Source organism: Lepus europaeus, chromosome 1 (genome assembly GCF_033115175.1).
Source record: "Lepus europaeus isolate LE1 chromosome 1, mLepTim1.pri, whole genome shotgun sequence".
NCBI lineage: Eukaryota > Metazoa > Chordata > Mammalia > Lagomorpha > Leporidae > Lepus > Lepus europaeus.
In genome coordinates, this window is record NC_084827.1 from 126,394,359 (window position 1) to 126,416,874 (window position 22,516).

At 38.3% G+C, this 22,516-nt stretch overlaps 1 protein-coding gene across 1 annotated transcript in view; it reads right to left on the minus strand.

Moving 5' to 3' along the window:
• The window catches only part of NCKAP1 (NCK associated protein 1), a 122,361-nt gene extending 100,073 nt beyond the window's left edge, over positions 1-22,288 (minus strand). The window contains exons 1-2 of the mRNA XM_062188773.1: positions 22,084-22,288; positions 3,577-3,687 (exon numbers count right to left, since the gene is read on the minus strand). Of these exons, the coding sequence (XP_062044757.1) occupies positions 3,577-3,687; positions 22,084-22,191 (219 nt within the window). The 5' untranslated portion in view covers positions 22,192-22,288. The remainder of the gene's footprint in view (positions 1-3,576; positions 3,688-22,083) is intronic.
• Between the last annotated feature and the right edge of the window lie 228 nt (positions 22,289-22,516).

Consider the following 22,516-nt stretch of genomic DNA (forward strand, 5'->3'; position numbering starts at 1 on the left):
CCATGTATTCTTAAGTGACCTAAGAGAAATAAGTCACTTTTGACATTTAGACTTTCAAAATAATAGAAGATATCATATTATAGATAAATTGGATGATTTCTCAGCTTTGAAATTCTTAAGTAAGATCTACTAAAACACATAGCCTGACACTTGGTAGACATGCAGTAAGTGGCTGCAATAATCAAAAAACTGGTATGGCTTTTCTTCATTTTAAATTTTATTAAATCAGCCTGCTTTGAAGTATATGGAGCATTTAGTTAAACATCAATACCCAGAAAGAAAAAAAAAAGTAACTGATTCCTTGGTCCCAGATTTTTCCAAAATTCAGAATTTTAAGTATAGAACTTTACAACTGGTCGCAAAGGGGCCTGAACAACATAGTAAAAATATCTCCAACCTTACTATTTTTCAACAATGTCTGACTTTGTTGTATAGCAGACAGGTATGTATTTATGGCTTCTAATGGGATTAAAAAGGAAGGGGTGAGGACAATCACTGAAGAAACAAAAAATAATTTTTTTGGCTGCAAAGTAAGATTATCATTTTCATACTAATTCCAAAAATACATCTTATTGAATTTTCACCAGAAACCATATCTCTCTTTATGACTGCCTTTTCTGAAACTGGGGACAAGTTGTACTTGTATGACATGAATCAAAGTAGAAATATTGCTAACCTTGATCCTTGAGATAAAGTAAGCCAGCTATGTGGCACATGTGAGGGCTTGATATCAATACCATTTCCACAGTACACTTAAGTAGCTAGAAATCTACAACCTCCTATCAATCTCAAATGCTACTCATTTCCAGTCTTTAAATCTCCATTAACTGTTTATCTACATTTTAAAAACTGTAAAGCTGAATTATTCACTTCTCATTCCCTCACACAACTGGCTAAGAATCTCTCACCAAGATCTCAGTCAGTTCACATCAAAACTGAGATCATGAGGCTTCACAGATACCCAGGACATCAAATTTCAACAGGTAAAAAACAAAGCAAAACAAAAATACCACAATACACACAATGGCCAGAATGGCCATAAGACAAAACTTAGGCTTTGTAAATAATCAGAATAAACGTATCTACGAGTAGTTGAAACATTTCAACAGCACTGTACAACTCATTATTTATTTAAACAAAACTACCACTTGATCCAGCAATTCAGCTTCTAGGTATGTATGAATGTGTGTGTGTGAGTATAAACAAATATCCATGCCCCCCCAAAAAAAAAACTAAAACATGCATCAACTCATAAACGGATAAATAAAATGTGGCATATCCACACAATGAAATATTGCTTGGCAACTTAAAAATGAAATACAGTATATGCTACAAGTTGGACATACTTTGGAAAACTTTATTCAATGTGACAAAAGCCTACCACAAAAGATTAAATACTATATGATTCCACTGAAATGAAACCTGCAGAATACAAACACAGAAAGAAAGTAGATTAGTGTTTGCCTAAGGCTGGTGCTTGGCAAGACATCAGGAGTAGTTGCTAATGAGTGTAGTTTATTTATGAGGTGATAAAAATGTCCTAAAACAACTGGGGTGTTGAATGTATAATTGTGAATATACTAAAAACCACTGAACTGTACATGTCAAAGGAGTGAATTGTATAAGAAATGAGTACCAATATAGCTGTTAACAAAAGTACCAGTTTTATGCTTCAAAATTTGAGAAGGAAAGTAAAATATAATACAAAACAAAAAACAGCATTAACTATAAACAGTTTGTGAAGCATATCAACAATTGGTTAATTGGCCTTGACAAAAAAAATTACTGTTACAAAATAGTGAATGTATACATAATCTTGCTAATTTTCCAAGAAAATAATTCATATTCAGGGACTATCTGAATGAAAATTTGCATACAAATATATATACAATAAAGTTCAGGAAAGCTCATTTAAGGAAAATGGGCTTAATTCACATTTTCCATGAATACTTTGAAGTTCCCTAGTACAAACTGAGGAGTTCACATCACAAAGAGAAGTATATATAAAATTAAAGTAACATAGACTGGGCCAGCATTGTGGCATAATGGGTTAAGCCCCTGCCTGCAATGCCAGCATCCCATATGGGGTACCAGTTGAGTCCCTGCTGTTCCACTTCTGGTCCAGCTCCTTGCTTATGTATCTGAAAAAGCAGTGGAAGATCATCCGAGTCCTTGGGTTCCTGCACCCTGACAGGAGACATGATGGGTCTCCTGACTACTGGCTACAGTCTGGCCCAGTCTGGCTTTTATGGCCATTTGGGGAGTGAACCAGAGGAAGAAAGATCTCTCTCTCCCTCTCTTTCTCTCTACAACTCTTCCAAATAAATAAAATAAATCTTAAAAAAAAAAAAAGTAAGATAAACTATCATAAAATCTTACACTTACAGTGAGTCTGTACTCACTCAAACAAGTTAGCCAAGTAATGTTAATAACTAAAAATAAGTTGCACACACACAGAGAAACAGTGTTCTTAAGAAATGCGTGATTTCAATCACCCATTTTATAAACAGAAACTAATTGTGATGCCTTAATATACCATTATAAAACACAATCTTCTATAAAACAAAGCCTCTACTAACCTATTCTCCTAAAAACTGGAGACTTCAAAAGAAAATTATTTAAAACAGACTAATTTATTAAATTCTGACTGGCATTTTCCTTCCACATTAAAATGTTTTTAAGTAAAAGTGGTATCAACAAGCTAAATACAAATTTCCAACGAACATATGATTTGAGAAAATAAATAGATGACAAATTCTTTTAAACAGAATGTCTCAAAAGCAGGGAAATCTACACAAGAGGAAATTCCTAGACTAAATATGTGCATAAAGCAAGGACTATAACAAGAGATATCAAAGAAAAAGTAAAAGGAGAAGATATGTAGAAAATCTCCAAGTCAACAAAATTTATATGAAAATGCCATGATAAGTTGAAAAGTCAGTCCCATTTTCTAAATTAGTTATTCATTCATACAAGTAATTATAAAGGACTACCAAAGAATACATAAACATCCTAGGAGTGCTCTGAATATGACTTTACTTCAAAACACCAAGAAAGAACTTTCCAGCATGAAAACAGAGATCCTAACACCATCATCTTTTTATATTACTTAATTTTCAGAAGTGGTCTTGTCAATTATGAAAATACTGCAGAAACAAACATATTTTACACTAAACACATCTAAATGCTAAAAATAATATAAGCTCCATGAAGACATTTAATGACTACAAGAGAAAGTTAAGTTTATAGCTATATGAACAAAACACACCAGGTATTCATACAAATATTTCGAACCCTGTATACGTATCTATTACCTTACACGTGCTGCAATTTGAAAGGGAACAGATGTGTAAGAAATTAAGATCTTATTATTTCTATAATAAAATGGTAATAAAGCTGAATCCCTTTTCCCAGTAACTAAGATAAAAACATCATCTCTAAGAGCTCTTAATCAATGTATATAATCTTTATATGAATAGAAAGAATTAGATAAAGAGTTACTACAAGCACTACACTGACCACTCTTTTGCTTGCAGTTGGCTAAAACCAAGCAATAGAAAACTTTAGATGACTTACATTGTTGTTGCGGGTTTCTACAGCAGGGAATTTTCTGACTATGAATTTCACAGCAGATTCCAGGTTTTTGTCAATAAGGTAAGACGGTTTGGCCTTGGGATCTCCACATGCCTATAAAACAACAGTAATAAAAAAAGTGAAATTCATCCTTCTAAAATCAAGGAACAGCAAATCTGTAATCAGAAATTAGAAAGATATTCATTGTTTTTGGTGAGCAGGTGATAAAATGAATAGGCAAAGTGCAGGGATTGTCACAGCTGAGATATGCAATGGGAGACAGTACAGAGATGTTCTTCTACTGAAAAAAATGCATGGAAAGTTTCAAAGCAGTTAGCGCAGAACAGCAGTGAAGGAAAAAGCTCAAACCTAAAAAAAGGAAAAGAAAAAAATTCTTGGTTTGAGGTAGGATTGTATTCATCTGAAGCTAATAAAATATTACAAAATTAAATGACATTTTTTTTCTAAGTGTTATAAAATAAAAGCTTATATTTAAATGTCTTTTCCAAAATGTTTTCCTCATTCACTTTAAACATTTTAATACAAGAGCCCTAGTTCAAATGAACTGGAAGCTGCTAAGATTGTCTTGATAATGCTAACGTGTGTTGCCTCTGAACATCTGAGTTACAACACGGTTTTCCATCATACCAGCAGCACTTTAAACAATGAATCTGCATCTGTTTTATATCTCATAAGCTCAGAACAAATGGAAATGTTTACATTTTGACCACATCAGCAGTACAGCATTTTCTGCAGTGAATTGTAAACCACTATACAATTATAGGGTATTACTAGGAAGAATGTTTTACCTCGACGATTAGCAAGACAGAATATAATCTTGAATATTGTTCACTAATGGTTTCATTATGTGACATTTAATTAACTGCTTCCTAGTGAGATTTATTTCTTAGGGAATTACTAAAATCCTAACATTACTATTTAACTTTTTATTACATTTTTAAAAGAATATGTCTTTTAAAAAGTTATATCTGCCTTCTATGTATGAGAAAATACAGTACTGCAATTTAGTATTGTTTCACTATTTACTATGGCTATGTTGTGGATTGCAGAAAGAGAAGTTATGAAACATGAAACTGATCTGAAAGCGGGCAAGCGGGCAGAGGGAAGGTGAAAAGCTTTGCAAACCTTCCAAACTTGTCCTTGCTGGGGAAGCATTGTAACAAAAAGAGAGAAAATTACGTGTAAACAATGATTGTCAAACTAATGCCATACTTTTTTAGTAGAAAACTTATGCACTGCAGACTATGAATAACAAAACAAGTTAAAACTATATGGTGCTACAATTTTAAAGGTATTCTACGTAGCAAGTTTTAGAATACAATAGATTTATAATAATTTATACTAGTCACATATATTTAAATACTACTGTGTAAGTGTACAACCATGTCAGTCAGAACCTTGGTGCTCTTTCTAAACCAACATAAAATAATTCTAAAAAGAAGGAAAATAAAGACTACATGCAGTTATAAAAACGGAGCAATATCATCAGCAAAATTTTACATACCTTAAAAAGAAACGGTAGCCAAGAATAAAAATAAATCGTTATTGGAAGACTTTTGTACTTCAGCTAATATTAAAACTATTTTTTAAGTATCACCTAACTTCCTTTCAAGCAACAGTATAAAAAAAAATCAATGCAACCATTCCTATATTTTCTAAATGGAAATAGGAATGCAGTAAAAAAAATTCTAATATTAAGCATAATTAGATAAAACAAAATTAATTTTAAGAAATTTAGAACTTTGTAATCTTTAAATCAAATCAACAGAAGGCTACTATGTAAATTCCATTTCAATATTATCATATTAACATATATCTGACTTTTCCTCAGAGTAGGTTATCACTTCTTTAAAATAATATCTCTTATAAATTAATCTTCCAATCTATCTTCTTCCCAAAATACTATACAATAAAATAACTAAAAACCACACAGCTAAGAATTTTCCCAAACAGAAATTGCTACAGATTAACATTTTCTTATATCAATGGCACAATGAAAATCAAGTTTCATAAACATGCCTGAGGTAGTACGGAATCCTAACGTGATTCTAAATTCAGTTTTTTCATGATATTTATTGCCCTTCATATTTTAATTATTTTAAAATTCAGCTATCCATTCTAACAGTATTAGTGACTATCAAATAATGCAAATATGAATAACTTTACTCCCTTCCCATGATCACAAATTGTACTGCATGAGAATTTAATCCACTAAAGAAATGTGAGTATATAGACACACACGGTTCTTCCTTCTTACAGTGAAAACAAAAGAATGGAACTTCATTTCAATGAAAAAAATAAAAGGTTATATAATCTGTTTTCCTTGGACTTGCTTTGCCTTTTTCCACACTACACAGTGGTTTATAGTATAAACATACTACAGAGGAAGGCAGGATGTCATGAAGGCTAAAAACACAGACTCTGGAATAAAACCAGCTGGATTTTGATCTTCACTAGCCATGGGACCTTGAATGTATTACATAACATCTCCTAGTCTAAGTTTCTTCATCTGTCAAATGGGGAAAATTAATACTTACCTCATTATGAGGATTTGAAGAGGGATAATCCAAGTAAAGCATTTAGCAAAATGACTGGCACATAAGTGCTCCAAAGATGTTAGCTGTTGTTAATTACAGCTACAATAATGTTGATAATAATAATTATCCAAGTAAAAGTCTAATATAAATAGTAATCATAGCAGTAATCACCTTTATCATAATATTCAGAACTAGCAATTTAGTGTTAACTTCCTTTCATGACTATAATTCCCCCTCTCGATCAGATATTTCCTTTATTCACTCTAAGTCTAAATGCTTGTTGTACCTAGAGAAAGAGTTTACCCTAATAGTTAAGAGCATGAGTTTTAAGATGGGCAGTCCACGTTCAAATCCTGGCCCCAACACCAGCTGGGTAATCAAGAGCAATGATTTTTACCTCTTTGCCTCAGTTTCATGTATTAAACAGAAGATAATAGTTACAATATATCCTAAAAGGTTTGTGTGCTTACTACCTGAACATGTTTATCTAGAATTTTTGTAAGAATATTTCGCATATCATGAGTACTCAAAAAATACCAACTAAAAAGTACAAGGTTTGCACACGCTACACAAAGTATTGGACCTCATTTTATATTTTCTAAGATCAACGGACTTGATTTGTTTACTTACTATCAACAGAGATATTTGTATAAGGCAAAAAAGACAAAATACTAAGGTAAAAAAGAAAAAGTACAAGAAAAAATAAATTATGAGGTGACTAAAAGTTATCATCTGGGTAAAATACAACCCAGTTAAGAAAGTTCCACCACCTCACTAAAGCAGTACAGGAAAATTTCAACTAACAAAAAGGGTCAGTTTATAAAGATAAATCTCTCACTGCAACAAAAATTTCATTTTTAGGACAAAGAAAATCATACAAACTTGAATTTCAGAATATAGGCAGCTATTGGTACACACAGAGCTGCATTTTATCCAAAAACAGCTATAGTATTTCAAAAAATTAATCCTTTACTCTTAAAATCATCACCCATTCAGGAAACCAATTTTAAAAACTATACATACTACTATACTTAGCCATCAATACATTTTAGACTAATAACATTTCAGAAAGGCTTATCACAAAGACAGAATCAAAAATGCTTAATAAGTTACCAATTATGTTAAATTTTTAAACTTTTTAAGGAGAATTTTAAATATTTTAAATTTAAATTTTGAAATTTTAAATGCTTATCATTAAAATTCTAACCACTTCTATCTCCTCTCTATCCCAACAAAAAGATGACTCGTGTAAAATTGTATGTAAATCCCAAAATTTCATAGTCCCATCAAAAAAAATTTTCCACAAAACAAGACATTTCACGAGAAAGAAACTATATATTTGTGAACCACAGAATTTCAAAGAGAAAAGCTCCCCCTAATACTTTGTTTTACTTTATCCTAATTTAGAATGTTTTCATGACATAAAAAATACTATAATTTCACATTCCAAAAAGATCTAAAATGAATTTTAAATATTTAGATACACAGATTTCTAGTTCTCAAAATTGGAAATATATATTCTCTTTGAATATTCTAATATAATCTTCAAATTAAAAAAAAAAAAAAAAAAGGTTATTGGCCAGGTGTTGTGACTCGGCAGGTAAAGCCTCTGCCCGGGATGCGGGAATCCCATAGGGGTGGCAGTTGAGTCCCTGCCTGCTCCACTTCTGATCCGGCTCACTGGTGATGGAATGGGAAAATCAGCAGATGGCCAAGGTGTTTAGGTCCCTGCCACCCATGTGGGAGACTCTGATGAAGCTCCTGGCTCCTAGCTTCAGCCTGGCCCAATCAGCCCTGGCTGTTGCAGACATTTGAGGAGCGAACCAGAGGATAGATCTTTCCGTCTCTCCCTTTCTCTCTCTAATCTGACTTTTGAATAAATAAATCTTAAAAAGGAAAAAAGTTAGGAATATTTAATGTGGCAGGTAAAATTATAGTAATGTTAAAGGAAATATTTAAATATAAAAATTAAGAACTCTGTCTCTTAATCAAGTAGATCACAGTTTGTATGCTTTTAGTCAAGGTGCTTAACCTCTGAGCCTTGGTTACCTAATCCATAAACTGAGAACACACTATTACTTCTTGCTTCATAGGCAGACTGTTAAAAATTTTTAAAAGACAAAATACAGTACATATAAACAGCTTATCTGGTTACCCAGCACATAAGTTCTGGGGCTGGTGCTGTGGCACTGTGGGTTAAGCCATTGCGTGCAGAACCAGCATACTATATGGGTGCTGGTGCAAGTCCTGGCTGCTGTACTTCAATCCAACTCCCTGATAATGCACCTTGGAAAGTTAGAGGAAGATGGCCCAAGTACTTGGGCCCCTGAACCCATGTGGGAGATCCAGATGGAACTCCTGGCTCCTGGATTCAGCCTGGCCCAGCCATGGCAGTCGCTGCCATTTGGGGAGTAAGCCAGTGGATGAAAACACACACATGCACTCTAACTTTCAAATGAAAACAAATTATAAATAATTATCTTCTCTTTTTTAAAGATCAAACTTTCCAATGCATATGGCTATCTACAAAGAGCTTCCAATTATCAAAATAACATTTTCCATAAAATCAATTCCAGGTCACTGTTCAGTGCCAATTCAGTATCTTCAAATTCATTTTCTCACAAAACACAAACCTAATGTTATTACCAAATATAAAAGACAAAGATGTCTCAGAAAACCACAAAATATTTTATTTAGGTCACAAAATAAACCTCTGACTACAAACATAAAGACTATGTTTTATACGACTTTAAAACAAACCTTTCTTTTTTTAAAAAAAAATTATGTATGTATTTATTTATTTGATAGGCAGAGTTACAGATTGGGGGAGAGAGACACACACATAGAGTGAGAGTGAGAAAGTGAGTGAGAGAGAGAGAGAGAGAGCGAGAGAGAGAGAGAAGCTTTCACTTCATTCACTCCCCAAATGCCCCCAACAATCAGGGCTGGGCCTGGCAAAAGCCTGGAGCCTGGAATTCCATCCTGGTCTCCCACATGAGTGGCAGGGGCCCAAGCACCTGGGTCATCTGCTGCTGCTTCCCCAGACACACTAGCAGTGAGCTGGATAAGAAGTGACATGAAACAGTGCTCATAAGGGATGCTGCTGTCACAAGCAGTTGCTTAACCCACTAACAACGTTGGCCCCAATTTTCTTTTTATTATTATAAAATAATTTATCCCCAATACTATTTGTCATTCTGTTTTTGTAAAACAAATCTTTCTGCCATTCCACTACTAAATCCCCTTCCTGAGTCCTTTCCACAAACTGTGTACATTATATAGTACAGCTTAACTTTACAGGGTTAATAATACAAATTTTTTTCAAGAACTTTCTATTTGATGCTAAAAATACATCAAATATAGATTTTTTAAAAATCCAGGGCCACAATAGGCTAATACTCCGCCTGCGGCACTGGCACACTGGGTTCTAGTCCCGGTCGGGGCACCAGATTCTGTCGAGGTTGCCCCTCTTCCAGGCCAGCTCTCTGCTATGGCCTGGGAGTGTAGTAGAGGATGGCCCAAGCCCTTGGGCCCTGCACCCGCATGGGAGACCAGAAGTACCTGGCTCCTGGCTTTGGATCAGCACGATGCACCGGTCGCAGCGCGCTGACCGCGGCGGCCGTTGGAGGGTGAACCAACAGCAAAAGGAAGACCTCTCTCTCTGTCTCTCTCTCTCTCTCACTGTCCACTCTGTCAAAAAAAGAAAAAAAAAAAAAAAATCCAGGGCCAGCAATAAAGCCAGCACCTTCAGTGACAGCATCCCATATGGGCACCATCTGGTACACAGGCTGCTCCACTTTCAACCCAGTTCCCTGCTATTGGCCTGGAAAAAAGCAACAGAGGATGGCAAAGTGTTTTGGTACCTGCCACCCATGTGAGAGACCTGGATGAAGCTCCTGTCTCCTGCCTGGCCCATGCTTGGCTACTGCAGCCATGGGAAGTGAACCAGCGGATGGAAGATCTCGCTCTCACTTTCAAATAAATAAATCTGTTTTAAAAAAAAAAAAAAAAAACTCTTTTATTTATAAACAATTAAGCAACAATAAAGAAAAAACAAAACAATGAATACACAAAAATGGTAAGGAATAAGAATATTTACTATATTCAGTAGGCAATTTAGTAAATGAAACACCTGTGCTCTAGAAATTAAACCAACACTTAGAAAAGTAGGCTCAGTGCCGGCGCTATGGCCTACTGGGTAAAGCCGCTGCCTGCAGTGCCGGACACAGGTTCAAGACCCAGTTGCTCCACTTCCGATCTGGCTCCCTGCTATGGCCTAGGAAAGCAGTGCAAGATGACTCAAGCGCTTGGGCCCATGCATTCTCATGGGATACCCAGAGGAAGCTCCTGGCTCCTGGCTTCAGATCGGTGCAGTGCCAGCCATTGTAGCCAACTGGGGAGTGAACCAACTGATGGAAGACCTCTCTCTCTCTCTCTGCCTCTCCTTCTCTCTGTGTAACTCTGATTTTCAAATAAATAAATAAATCTTAAAAGAAAAAAACAAAGAAAGAATGAAAAGAAGCCTCAAAGAAATTGAATATCTTGCTCAAGATTTTAACAAAAATAGCGGAGGGCAAGTGCAAGTTAAACTGCCCCTCGGGACATCCACACCCTATATCATAGTAGTGCTCTGCATCCATGCTACTCTGAATCTAAGCTACTCTGCTTCTGATCCAGCTCTCTACTACTGCACCCAAGAAGGAGCAGATCATGGCTCAAGTATTTGAGTCACTGCCACCCATCTGGGACACTCTGATGAAGTTCATGGCTCCTGGCTTCAGCCTGACCCAGACTTGGCTGTTGTGGCCATTTGGGGAGTGAACCAGTGGACAGATATCTATTTCTCTGTCTAAATCTGACTTTCTGTCTTTCAAAAAAATAAATCATTAAAAAAAAAAAAAAAAAACCCTACTAACTGGCAGGACCAAAGACAAATTCATATCTAATTCCAAAATACTAGAAAAGGTTATTTAAAAACATATGCTCCAAAAGAAGCAGCTCACTAGGCTAATCCTCTGCCTACGGCGCCGATACTCCGGGTTCTAGTCCCGGTAGGGGCACCAGTTCTGTCCTGGTTGCTCCTCTTCCAGTCCAGCTCTCTGATGTGGCCCGGGAAGGCAGTGGAGGATGGCCCAAGTGCTTGGGCTCCTGCACCTGCATGGGAGACCAGGAGGAAGCACCTGGCTCCTGGCTTCGCTTCAGCGCAGCGCGCTGGCAGTAGCAGCCATTTTGGGGGGGTGAACCAACGGAAGGAAGACCTTTCTCTCTGTCTCTCTCTGTCTAACTCTGCCTGAAAAAAAAAAAAAAAACCTTCATGGAGTAACTAACATTCAGGTAAAAATCTGATCAGTTTAATTAGTTTTTTTTTTTTAATTCTAAACTATCTCAGCAATAAGACATAGCCCTTTGCCAAAATACTGAAGAACACAATTATTTATTTAATAAAATGAATTGAAAAAAATCAACAAAATATCAGGGGTCAATGTGAGAATGCTATTTGTAATGGCACAGAAAAGAAACCAGGCCCATCTGATTCATATTAGGGCAGACAAGAAAAATACAAAATGTGGCCAATTTATGGTAGACAGAGAAACTTAACTTTGACTAAGCAACAAGGAGGCACCACAGTTTGTAAAGCAGGTTTTGCAAAATTAATGGTGTAGAAGGACCAAGACCTCCAGAATTTTCACTAGGCTGAAATTATTGTCTATAAAAAGAATAGTTATCACCAGAAATTACAGACTGTAAAAATTTTCTATCATTTTTCTAATTTCTTAAATAATGAAATAATATAATATAGTATGAAAGGTATTAATGAGAAACCTACAAAGAGCAAAACAAGCCTCCAATTCTAGTATCAATGGTTAAGTTCAATTCATTTTTTCCCTATATATTATCTGTATTTTGACCAACCAATGTGCTTTAAATTTAGCACTTCCCCTTGAGCTTGGGTAGCTGTGAAAAAAAAAAAAAAGAAAGAAATCAATCCACTGCTAATGTTTAGATTAAAAGACTTGATAGGATAGAGCCGGCACTGTGGCATAGTAAGTTAAGCCTCTTCCACCAGTGGTGCCAGCATCCCACATGGATGCCAGTTCAAGTCCCAGCTGCTCCACTTCCGATCCAGCTCCCTGCTAGTGGCCTGGGAAAGCAGTGGAAGATGGCCCAAGTGCTTGGGCCCCTGCGCCTATGTGAGAGACCAGGAAGAAGCTCCTGGCTCCTGGCTTCAGATCAGCCCAGCTGTGGCTGTTGCAGCCATCTGGGGTGTGAACCATAGCATGGAAGACCCTTCTCTCCCTCTGATTGTAACTTTGCCTCTCAAATAAACAAATAAATCTTTAAAAAAGAAAACAAAAAAAGAGGCTTGATAGGAGACTACACTGAAATCATTGGAAAAGCTTTCAAATTATTACAATTTCATTAACAACTTCCTAACTAATTCCAATAAAAGCAGAGCTAAAGAAATTATGGTTATTGTTCTGCAGGCAAAAGTTATAGGAAAACCATGAACTCAGAAAAACTTCGGCTCTCAGTTCTTTTCCTGAAATGCCCACTTGATCTGCCAGGTGTACTTTCTTCATTAAACATGGCTAACAGGCTTACTGCTAGGAGGAAAAAAATAAATGTAGCCCAGAAGGGTTAAATAATTTTTTTAAAGCTAAAAGAAAAAAACATTAGTATTAAACCTTTACCTAGAATCTAGGTCTTTCAACCTACAGACTATCCTACAAGTATGGAGAACGTTTAGAAGATACAAGTATAGAAAAGTTTAGAGGAACAATGCATGTAAGAAGAACATTACCAAGGTATTTAATAATCATATATTTTATATCTTTATATACTTTAGCAAACAAAAATTCTGGGCTCTGAAACACTGACTGGCTAGTCCCTGTCAACACCTGACTAAAGCTTTCTTTGTACTTCAAAACCAAGCACAAACATAACTACCCGCTTTCCCATCTCTCTCACATTGGAATTTTTTACTCTCTTCTCAAGATGCCCGTACTCCTACTTATCCACTACATTTTAGTTATCTATACACCTTTCACCCCCTCCTACTAAGATTCAAAACACTTAGCACTAGAGTCTTCATCTTAATCTGTTTACCTATTGCCAAAGAACACATTTAACAAATGTACAGTAAATGAATAGGAAATCCTCAATATTTGAGACTAAGCAGAACAGCTCATATGATTTTTAAAACAGTTTTAAAGATGCAGTTTAATTAGTCAGGTATCTAAAATCAACTATGCAATAAGAAAGTATTTTCCAATATATGTTATTTTTCTTAAAACAACAGAGTCCCTTGATAATGGAACATGTACAGCACTACTACTATAGTTTGGACCTGATATGGCTTCCCAAACTTATGCAGATGTCCAACCCCCAAAGTCTTATTAACTAATTAATGGATTAATTTCTTTATCTGTAAAATAGGTACCTATATCACAGACCTAAGAACTATTAAGAGGCCAGCACTGTGGAGTAGCAGGTAAAGCCACAACCTGCAATGCAGGTATCAAATATGGGTATCAATTTGAGTCCCCTCTGCTCCACTTCCAATCAAACTCCCTGCAAATGGCTTGGGAAAAACAGCACAAGATGGCCCAAGCACTTGGGCCCTTGCCACCCATGTGGGAGACCCAGGTTTCTTCTCCTGGCTCCTGGCTTCAGCCTGGCCCAGCACCAGCCGCTGCAGTCAACTGGGAAATGAACCAGTGGATGGAAGATCTGTCTCTCCCTCTCTTATCTGTAACTCTTTTGAAATAAATAATAAATCTTTTTAAAAAAGAACAATTAAAAGGGAAAAATACAAAAATGTAGCATATAAAGTCTCAATAAATAGCAACAGCATTACATTTTATTATGCTCTATTATTAGTGAACAAGTGGCTTAAGAAGGCTTGAAGGGAAGAAACTTTTAGTTCTAATAACATAAAAATGCACATTCACTGAACCTAACCCAAAATTATTGTAGACTTTTACTTAATGCTAACATTATTAGCAAATTATCAAAGAACATGAGTTTGACTTTTGACTATCTTCACCTGAAAGAACAAGAACTTTCAACACTGACATACTTCTTAAATTTGGCATCCTCATTTTTAACATACTGCATATAGTTAGTTAAGTGTGTCCATTCCTTTAATTTTCTTTGTATGTAAATATACAAGCAATAAATTAAGGATTCTTACTAATTACATTTATATATAAACTGTACTATACTGCTCCAACTCTGAATAAACATACCCAACTTAATCATAACACAGTAAAGTGTGCATGTACAACATTAGCATTTATACAGAAAAGAATGTAAGTATAGCTTATTTTTTAAGGTGGGAGATGGGCTGACAATAAATTTTTGAAGTCACACATACATCCTATGTTTGAGTTTTGACAATAAATATGTTTTCTTCTGTAATCATTAAAATATTTTTAGGGGCAAGCATAATGGCACTGTGGGGTTAAGTTGCTGTCTTAGACACTTGTATCCCACATTAGAGGGCTGGTTAAAGTCCCAGCAACTCTGCTTCAAATCCAGCTTTCTGCTAATGCATCCTGGAAGACAGTAACTTATGTGATCCCTGATACTCACATGGGAGACTTGAATTGATTTCCAGGGTCCTGGCTTCAGCTTGGCCCAGCTCTGGTTGTTATGGGTATTTAGAAAATCAAACAGTAGAGAAGAGCTTTCTCTTGGCATTTAGGGAGTAAATCAGTGGATAGAAGAGCTCTCTCACTCTCGCTGGCACTCAAGTAGATGAAAATAAGTAACAAGTAAACATTATATTAAAAATTTACCTAACAATTCCACAAAGGAAGCATACAGTGAATAACGTATCACTGCTAGTTGAAGAATTAAAAATAATTTATTTTTGCTAAATATTTTCTAGATTTATTTCTAGATTTATTTCCTCAGCTTCCCATCCAGTATAAAATAAAAAAAAATGATCAGGGGCTGACACTGTGGCTTGGTAGGCTAAGCCTCCGCCTGCAGCTGCGACATTCCATATGGACACTGGTTCCAGCTGCTCCTCTTTTGATCCAACACTCTGCTTATCGCCTGGGAAAGCAGTGGAAGATGGCCCAATTGCTTGGGTCCCCACATTCAAACAGCAGACCCAGAAAAAGCTCCTGGCTCCTGGCTTCAGATTGGTCCAGCTCCAGCCACTGCGGCCATCTGGGGAGTGAATCAATGGATGGAAGCCCTTTCTGTCTTTCCTTCTGTCTCTCTCTGTATCTCTGCCTCTTAAATTAAAAAAAAAAAAAAAAAAAAAGAAGAAAGAAAGAAAGAAAGATCATACCCTAAATTTCACAAGCAGCTTTTTTAAAAAATAAAGCTCTGGCCGGCACCGTGGCTTAACAGGCTAATCCTCCGCCTTGCGGCACCGGCACACCGGGTTCTAGTCCCGGTTGGGGTGCCAGATTCTATCCTGGTTGCCCCTCTTCCAGGCCAGCTCTCTGCTATGGCCCGGGAAGGCAGGAGGATGGCCCAAGTGCTTGGGCCCTGCACCCGCATGGAAGACCAGGAGAAGCACCTGGCTCCTGGCTTCGGATCAGCATGATGCACCAGCCGCAGCAGCCATTGGAAGGTGAACCAATGGCAAAAAGGAAAACCTTTCTCTCTCTGTCTCTCTCTCACTATCCACTCCTCCTGTCAAAAAAAAATTAAAAAAAATAAAAAATAAAGCTCCAAGCAGATATAACAGGATATGTTTAAATAAATAATTATTTAAATTCAGTTTTATTAAGGGATATTTTCTCCCCAACATGTTTAAGGTGCTCAGTAAATGAAACCCCTCTGGGAGAGAAAAATATCTTATATTGATAATATTTATTAGTTTACAACTTGCCATAGTCGAATCTCAGAACATTTCTCTGCTCCTGATGGATCAACCGAGAAAATAATGCCTTATGGAAACAAATACAAGAAGACTAAAGTCAGTTCCCCTCCATTTACCTTGCACTCTGCCCATCACAAATATGTTTCTTCCACTAGATAAGAAGGTATCAGCTAAGGACTTTAAATTTCACACTGCTATTTCTGTTAAATCTTTCCTCAAGAAATAAAATTATCCAAAATCATGGGAAAAAAGAAAAGAAAAATACTCCTCTAATCAAATAAAAAGTCTAAGTGCATTGAAACGCCCAAGAATGTATCATTTAAAAAGTCTATTCTAGCGAGTGGATTTTTCCCTTCTTTTCTTCTAGATTTGAGGCAATAATTAAGCAAGAGGAAAAATATACAAGTATTAACTGAGGTCTTTCCAATACAGAGATCAATCTCATGTTGGTCATGATCACTCTCATTCATCAATAGTGTGGGAAAAAAGAAAAAGGACGAAATGACCAAAAAAAAAAATCTCAAACTCCGCAAAACACTTTCTTTTGTGACTTTGGAGTTTCCTTTGTTAAAAAACACAACTATTTCAGAAAAACTAATGTCAAAAAATTTGCTCAGACTCCTAAATACTACCTTACATTCATAGAAGTTTTCAATTATTTTCATATTTTAACTTTTATCTTCAGAAGCAGGTATGCCTATATTAAGGAAAACTAAACTGAAGTCAGTTACTGTTTCAAATGGGCTTCAACTTTTTTTTTTTTTTTTTAACTTTTATTTAATGAATATAAATTTCCAGTGTACAGCTTATGGATTACAATGGCTTCCCCCCCCCCATAACTTCCCTCCCACCCACAACCCTCCCCCCTCCCGCTCCCTCTCCCCTTCCATTTGCATCAAGATTCATTTTCAATTCTCTTTATATACAGAAGATCAATTTAGTATAAAGATTTCAACAGTTTGCACCCACATAGAAACACAAAGTGAAACATACTGTTTGAGTACTAGTTATAGCATTAAATCAAAATGTACAGCACATTAAGGACAGAGATCCCACATGAGGAGCAAGTGCACAGTGGCTCCTGTTGTTGACCCAACAAATTGACACTCTAGTTTATGGCGCCAGTAACCATCTTAGGCTGTCGTCATGAGTTGCCAAGGCTATGGAAGCCTTCCAAGTTTTCCGACTCTGATCATATTTAGACAAGGTCATAAAAGACAGAGTGAGGATAGTAACCAATGATCCTAAGAGTGGCATTTACCAGGTTTGAACAATTATACAGCATTAAGTGGGGAAGAGGACCATCAGTACACACATGTTGGGAGTAGAGCCATTGGTGGTAGAGTAGAGGTTATGATTACAAAGGAATGAGGCCCAAGTGCACTAGACAGGGCCTAGAACAAAGGACAGAGTCATTATTAGAGGAGCTAAGAAAGGTGCGGTCTAAGCTACAATTAAGTTTTCTGATTGAGAGGCAAATAGAACCTGACAGAAGCGGCTTGATAATAATCTGGTGGGCTTTAGGCCTTGTAAATTCAGAGGCCCAGACCTATCTATCTCTTCACATGGGGTATATCCTAAGGGAGGTGTGAACCTCCTAGGAGAAGGCACTCTGTTGACTTTCATTACTTGGCTGGCCTGGGAGGAGAGCTGGCCAGGTAAAGGCAGGGGGCATCTCTAACAAGAAATTTACAGTTCTGCCTGCAATGTTGCTGACCCTACTTGACCATCCCCTCAGCTGCAGTGGTCACTTTGGAAGTTGGGCTGAGTGAAGGGCTTTTCAGCTTAGAGCCAATAAGATCTGTGGCTCTGACCTGGGCATCCTTCGACTCCAGGGCAGGTCCATCAAATGGGCTTCAACTTCTATCCTACTACCTCACAATGACTTATAAAAATACCATAATCAGAAATGAAACAGATGTTAGAGTTCCTTTGACAATTTTCTCCTTTTTTTTTTTTTTTTTCTTTATTTGACAGAGTTAGACAGTGAGGGAGAGAAACAGAGAGAAAGGTCTTCCTTCAATTGGTTCACCCCCAAAATGGCTGCTACGGCCAGAACTACACCAATCCGAAGCCAGGAGCCAGGTGCTTCTTCCTGGTCTCCCACGCGGGTGCAGGCGCCCAAACATTTGGGCCATCCTCCACTGCCTTCCTGGGCCACAGCAGAGAGCTGGACTGGAAGAGGAGCAACCAGGACTAGAACCCAGTGCCCATATGGGATGCTGGCACCACAGGCAGAGGATTAAACAAGTGAGCCACGGCGCCGGCCCCAACAATTTTCTCCATTTTACAGATGAATATAAGTGAAGTTTAGGGAAGTCAAATCACCTACCCCATGTTACAGAACTCTCAATGAGTGAATGAAGATTGAAAAATAGGTTCACTAACTTTGGCCTTGTGTTCCTGTAGGTCAGGGGACCTCTTGCTGTGCTATATTAATAAGAAACATAAAAGTAGCCTAAAAAATCTTAAAAATCACAATGTAACAGTAGAATAGATCTGCAAAAGGAAAGACATATATTTTTAGTGAAAATTAAGCTTAAGGAATTAAGGGCCGGTGCAGCGGCACAGTAGGTTAAGCCTCAGCACATGGCTCCAGCATCCCAATGGGTGCCGGTTCTAGTCCTGATTGTTCCTCTTTCAATCCAGCTCTCTGCTATGGCCTGGAAAAGCTAACAGGAGATGGCCCAAGTGCTTGGGCCCCTGCACGGACAAAAGGGACCCAGAATAAGCTCCTGGCTTTGGATCGGCCCGACTCTGGCCGCAGTGGCCATTTGGGGAGTGAACCAGTGGATGAAGACTTTTCTGTCTCTCTCTCTCGCTAATAACTCTACCTCTCAAATAAATAAATAAAATCTTTAAAAAGAAAAAAGCTTAAGGAATTAAACAAATGAATTTAAATATAAAAACACCTATCACTCTCATGTCTTCCCTAAAATCCCCATGTACGTGTCCTTACATTCTCAATTAAAAGTTCCCTAAAATTCCCACTAACTTGTGAAGTTAAGATTTTGAACTTTTTTCACTAATGAACATTAAAAAAAAAGAAACCTCTTCAGTAACCACGTTACACTCCCCTAATAAATGGTATATACTTATTTCAGTAGCTATCTTACTTATATCATTTAAGTATTTCTCATTGTATAACCTTTCCTTGAATACAGGTTGAGTATCTCTAATCAAAAAATCTTAAACCCAAGATGCTACAAAACCCCAAACTTTCTGACACCACAGGAGAAAATCCCACACTTAACCTCATGTGACAGGCTACACAGGGCAGGCACACTAAAAATATTACACAAAATTACCTTCAAGCTAGGTGAGTATAAGGTGTATAAAATATAAAAGAAGAATTTCATGTTTAGACTTGGGTTCCATCCTTCAGATATATCACTATATATATATATATATATAGGCAAATATTACAAAAGCAAAAAAAAAATCCAAACACTTCTGGTCTCCAGCATCTTGGATAAAAAATACTCAGTCCATACTTCCAACTGAAGTACAACAGAAAAATCAGATCTAGTAGGCAATCTAATGCCTGCATGCATTAATAAAGATGTAATAACCAGCAGGAACATATTATAAGGCAGAAGGCTTTTTTGAGAACTACAAATGACTGAGATTGAAAAGACCATGTGGTTTACTCTGTCATAAGAATGCATACAGCATGAACCTTAAAAACACATGGTGAATAGATCTTACTCACTTCTTTGGCAAAGTATGTGAACAAATGTTTAAAATCCTAGCCAGCTGGAAGATGTGACAGTCTTACAAGATAATTCTATAGGCAAAAATCTATCTGATGCATTTATATGCATTCAGGGAAACAAACCAAAATCTATTAAAACTAGGCGCGCGTGTACACACACGCGTGTGCACACACACAGAGTATGTAATTCATTCATTTCAATAAGGCCTAAACAAAGCCCTCAAGTATGTAAGACCCTTAACAGCAATGCTTTCAAGAATAAACTATAGTGTCCTTGCCCAGAGAAATGCAGAATCAGGTAAGGTAGGCAAAATATTTCTCAAGAAACTAAAAATACATGGTAAGTGCTGAAATATTTCAATAACCCAAAACAGGTGACACTTGCAAATAATAATGGTCATATTCAACTTATTTTAAATTACAACAACTTTCAACAATACAAGAGCCTGAAGTTTCTCAAAACAGGAAGTGAAAAAATAGCTCTTTTCAGAAAAAGCAGTGAAGTGGAATTATAAGAGTTTAAATGCTTAGAATTTAGTCTAATCTTATTTATGAAAGCGGACTGCTAATGTATGATTGCATTGATACTAAAAAAAATGTTTAGTCAATGCTTAAAAAGGTATTTTGCCCAAATACCCAAATCACTTTTGATGTTACTCTCACTTCCTCTTCTGGAAACCATCATAACCATTTCCTTTAACCACAATACCACAGGTCTAGTAACTTTTAGTAACGTTTCACTTGCCTGTTTTTTGAACCAAAATCACATAGAAACCAATTTCACCAAGTTTCTCAGGCTATGTAATCTCACCCAAAAGTTCAGGTCAATGCAACCTGTAAGTAATACTGTCTAAAATTAAATTATTCCTAACCTACATAAATTTATAATCAAGGCTCCTTAGGAAAGGCAGAGGGTTTCTTTGTAATGACACTGAGCTCCTGCCACATAAAATGCAGCAAACTGAACAGGCTGAATAGGCATGTTGCAGTTACTCTGCAGGTCACCCTGGGCTTACAGCCAATCAATCTTTGCAATCAGGTGAGCAACCAGAGGAACATAGCTATCCTTGCCAGAAGAGCCTTCTCCTTAAGAAATACAGTGTCTACAACAAATTGCAGAAACATACCGATTTTATACTAGAACCCCTTGATATAAATTTCAAAGAAAAATATTCATCAGCCCTGACTGGCAACCTACAACCTATTGCTATGATTAAACTAAAAGGTAACGTTTGTGATACATTAAAGAGCCAACGAAACTAACGATGAAGATGACATCAAGTGCACACTGGAAATCCAAACGATCAGCATATCCAAAAAAAGAAAAAAAAATTATTATCTCCTTATTAAATTCTTTAAAATGTATCAGCCCTGTCTTAAAAGAAGAATTGTGGTTTTCTCCTAAGGTAAGTAACTATGATGTTTTTATATCTTTACATTTACTACTGTCAACTCCAGGCTTCCACTCGTTAACTGTTGAAGATAACATAGATTTTCGACAGCCCTATCATTTACACGACTCAAATTAACAGATTATCCCTCAAACCAGCAGGAAAAGCAACATATTTAGTTTTCATTTTGTATAGACCCCTAACTTTAAGAAATGGTGTTCTGATACAGAAGCAGTGTTCTGGTACTACTATCAGATAGGGCTGGAAAAAACTAACAGGAGGAGGAGTGAGGAGGGAAGGGAGAGAAGGTTGTTATTCCTGTTCTAGTGACTCACAGCCTACAAGTATTTGAGAAGAAAATTGGTTCCACCCTCGCTTCCCCCTCCTCTCCACTTTGAAAATGAAATGATCCTTAATTGTCAACAAGCCCTCAAATGGCTTTTTGTTCGGCAATCCAAAATAAAGTGGCCAAGTGCAAGGGATCCGAGGTTCATCGGACGAGCCATTCTCGGCCCACATTCCAACACTTTAAACACACCAAAAAATGCAGACGTGGGGTGTGATCGCTCGTCGCCGCTGCCACCGCCGCCAGAGTCCTCTCATCTCGGCTCTGGACCCCCCAAGCTCTCCTGAGAGGTCCCCCCCGGAGAATTTCGCCCACCCATCACCCTCCTTTCCTGTGGACCCCGAGCCGAGGTTGGGGGCGCAGAGCAGCGGGCGGCCGCGGCGCCCCTCACCCCGCGCCAGGCCCGGCGCCGGCTCCGACCGCGGGGCGCGGGGAAATGGCTTCTCTCGCCCACTGCGGCCGGCCCGCGCACCGCTGGGGTAGGCGCCCGCATTTAGGCCGCGGCGCATGCCGGCGACCCCGGGCCCGGCCTGCCGCGCCGAAGCCGAGATTTCTGCCCTCGGCGCCGACCGCTGCCCCCACCCTGAGGGCCTTCCCTGCCCTCCAGCCCGCCCCAGCCCGCTAGCCCCTCCGCGGCCTCGCCGGCCCGTGCGCACCTTCTTGATGTTGTAGAGGCGGGTGAGCATGCCGACGCCCCGGTCGTTGAGGATGGTGAGCTTCTCCGCCAGCTTCTGCTGACTGGGCTGCAGCACGGAGCGCGACATGGTGGTGGTGGTGGAGGTGGTGCTGCCGCTGCCGGCTGTGGTGGTGGTGGTGCTGCCGCCGCCGCCGGTCGGCCGCCTGGAGCCCGGTCACCCGGCCGCGGCCTCCGCCGCAGCCTCTTTCCGGCCTCCTCCCGGCCCGCCCTGGACCTCCACCTCAGGGGAGCGCGCCCATGGCCCTCGCGCCAGTGACAGAGCGAGCAGCGGCGGACGCCTCGGGGCCCCTTCCCCCGCAGCAGTCCGCGCCCCAGCAGGCTCCTGCCTTCCGCCCGCCGCCCTTCCGTCCCCACCCCCAGCGCTCTCCGCCCCAGCCCCCACCGAGCCGCCT